Below are 2997 nucleotides of genomic sequence, written 5' to 3'. Positions count from 1 at the left end.
CGCATTCGGGTTCTTCATGTTCCGACCGCACAACAGTTCGCCGTTGTGATTACTAAGGGACATCCTACTTCCACCTTCGAGGAGTTTCGTTCCAGTCTCTGTGTCTCTGGCGACGCTTCGACTGCGAACGGGGGGAGGGGGGTTGAATATATTTCTGCATGTATACTGTGTCATAGGCCCACCTCCTAGTCTTCCTGTATAGTTGAGGTTGTGGTCACGTCTTGTACATCATATATACATGCATAATGCACCCGATTAATGCATTGTGAGTTGCACGGTCTAAACCTAGTCTTCTGCAGAAGGGATTGAGTAAGTTCTACTTGGAGGAGGGGCCTCCCTCCCTTGTGGCGGAGCGTGCACCAAGCGGTGGGCCTCACCCCCTCAACCCTAGCAACAATAGACAGACCTTACATCATCGCGATCTCTAAGTAAGGGTGGACGACTGCGGGGCTAGTCATCTACTCTTCCCGTATGAAGAGGAAGCTAGAGGGAAGGGTATGATACGCACGGCTCGTCTTGTGCACGGCGCGGGTGGGGAATGGATAAATAGTGGAGGATAATGATAGTCACTGTATGACTGACTGGATTCTAAACATGGTGTTAAGTTGAGTTGAAAAGTGGACTTATCTCTTTTCGTTCGGGTAAAGATGACTTGCTATCCTTACAAGTCAGTGACATAAGAAAATACTACTGCCAGACATGCGTTTACGTAGCATGCATGTAGGTGCGCCATATTCTTTGGACAAGACATAATTTACTAGGTAACATTAACGATAAGATATCACACACTAAGAATCACAACTAACAATCAACAACTAGGTGGATAATACAGTGCGTCGTAGCATGCATGCAGTGCAGTTACAAGTACAGCAACTAAGAATCAACGAACACTAGTTGGGGGCGTAGCACTTCTTCCTGATCTCTCCCTCGGCCCCGGTGAGCACGCCCACGTCGCCCATCTTGATCATGGACGCGCTGAAGTCCTTAAAGAACTCACCGTCGAACTTGCCGGTGGCCATGCGCTGGACGTAGTCCATGGTGGTGTTGTCGAAGAGGAGCGCCGCGTCGGAGCGGAAGAGGCCCCTACGCTTGGCGACCTGGCGGTAGTAGCTGGTGTCGAAGGTCTTGAAGCTCCCGGGGTCCATCTCAGACACCATAGCGCGGTCATCAACGCTCTTGCACTTGACCCTCAGCTTGTCGGCGTACTCGCTGTCCAGAGACTGGTCGACGTGGCCATAGGCACCGTTCTCGCCGGTGGTGTTGTAGAGCCGGTCGGCAAAAGATGGGCAGTGCGCCGTGCCGAGCGTGTGGGCGCCCGAGAGGACAACGAGATCCTTGAGGTCGAGGCCCTTGGAGGCGAAGATCTTGGCGAGTAGAGGGACGTCGCCGGAGGCCGGGGGCAGCTCGTTGCTAGCCTCCGTGGCGCTGGACATCCTGCCGTCTCGCCTTCCCAGCGCCACCGGCCAGAAGGGGCCCTTAGCCAACACGACAGCGTCGCGGGACATGAGGGTGAGCACGTCGGCGCAGGAGATGATGCCCGGGCACGCGGCCTCGAGCTTGGCCTTCACCCGCTCGACGGAGCCAAACCCTCGCAGGCTCTTGTTCGGCTTGGCGTCCTTCTCCGCCACGTTGCCGTCGGTGGATTCAAGCAGGACAGAGGCGTCACAACCCTGCAAGTTCGCAGTGCATGCATGTTCCTTAGTATTACATCGTGTGCATAATGTAGGCTTGTTATACGTGAGACAGGACAATGTCCTCAACGACGACTTACCCTGACGAAGCAGTCATGGAAATGGAGGCGGAGAAGCGGGCCGGCGAGGCTGGGCGCGGCGGCGATGATCTTGGCCATCTCCTGGCGGACGATCTTCTCGGCGTCCGGGCATGTCTTGCTGTAGAAGCCGATCTCCAGCTGAGCCACCGCTGCCGAGCTAGCTGCGAGAACCAGCAGGGCCAGAGGGAGCAGTAAAGACCTGATCGCCATAGACCTTAGCTCATTACCCGGTAGACTTAATATGAGGCTGCAGACAAGAATGTTTTGGCACTAATAGTTGAGTGATCTCTGTCCTTGATAGTCCCTGTACTTATAGATGGCCGGTTACGTAGCTTGAGTGGATGGTGTCAGCGTGACAACCTGGTTGCTGCGTATGCACGCATGTGCTAACTTCCACCTCCATACAACCGCCTCAATTATCAAACGTACGCAACCGAGCGCGGCTAAGCAAACCAGTCAAATAATGTATAGCAAAAATAGATGGCGCGGACGCCAGTTCATGACCAGTGTGTCGTCCATGGTAACATGCCATCAATCTATCATCTGTCTATTCTCCGGAAGGGAACGCAATGATCTGATTAGGTTAATGATTGCACCAAGAGAATAACTTCACATGTATTTGGCCAATCATTTGCGCAGGCTGTAGTGTTTTTGATGAGGCTGTCCTATCTTGCATTGTGCAAAGTAAAGATCTCAGTCGTGCTGTGATCTCTGTTGTGTTGAATCCAAGTGTCCGACTATGCCTCGGGACCAAATATTAAAGAACGCCATTAGCAGCTAACGTTTCTTTAGAAAGATCACCCCAAGCAAATGAGTGCTCTCTACAAGAGGCTCGTTTGAGCCAATGGCGCGATCGGGGAGTGTTCCCTAAAAAAAACCACTCCCCGCAAAAAAAAGAAAAAAGAAAACAAAACTACTCCCCACAAACACTCAGGAATTGTCAATACTATGACAGATACATTTGCCACGTCCCTTCTCTGGGGATGGAGAGCGCGCTCCCGCTGCCGCCCCCATTACCCTCCTCTCCCTCCCTCCTCCCTTGTCGCCGCCAGAGGACGTTGCCGGGCAAAGCCTGGCCACTGTCGACGGCGGCAGGGTATTTCGCCTTCTCGAGCAGGGCCTTCGCCACAGGGTGGCGCGGCTGGGCTAGAACACTGTGATGGCGAGGATCGCGGTGGTGCGGTAGCAGATCCCCATGGCGGCGGCGCTCGGGACCGACGACGCAT

The 2997-nt window shown here is 53.8% G+C and overlaps 1 protein-coding gene across 1 annotated transcript; it reads right to left on the bottom strand.

The window, feature by feature from the left end:
- Nucleotides 1–605: 605 nt before the first annotated feature.
- LOC125530522 (peroxidase 1) lies at nt 606–2048 on the bottom strand. The gene is made up of 2 exons (XM_048694905.2): nt 1772–2048; nt 606–1670 (listed from the first exon to the last, which is right to left on the bottom strand). The coding sequence occupies exons 1-2, from the start codon at nt 1979–1981 to the stop codon at nt 891–893; spliced, it is 990 nt and encodes a 329-aa protein (XP_048550862.2). The 5' UTR covers nt 1982–2048; the 3' UTR covers nt 606–890.
- Nucleotides 2049–2997: the final 949 nt, after the last annotated feature.

Source organism: Triticum urartu, chromosome 7A, assembly GCF_056163025.1.
Source record: "Triticum urartu cultivar PI428250 chromosome 7A, HENAU_Tu73, whole genome shotgun sequence".
Lineage (NCBI taxonomy): Eukaryota > Viridiplantae > Streptophyta > Magnoliopsida > Poales > Poaceae > Triticum > Triticum urartu.
Note: the sequence above shows the minus strand (reverse complement) of the source record. Positions and strands in the feature narration are given on the sequence as shown.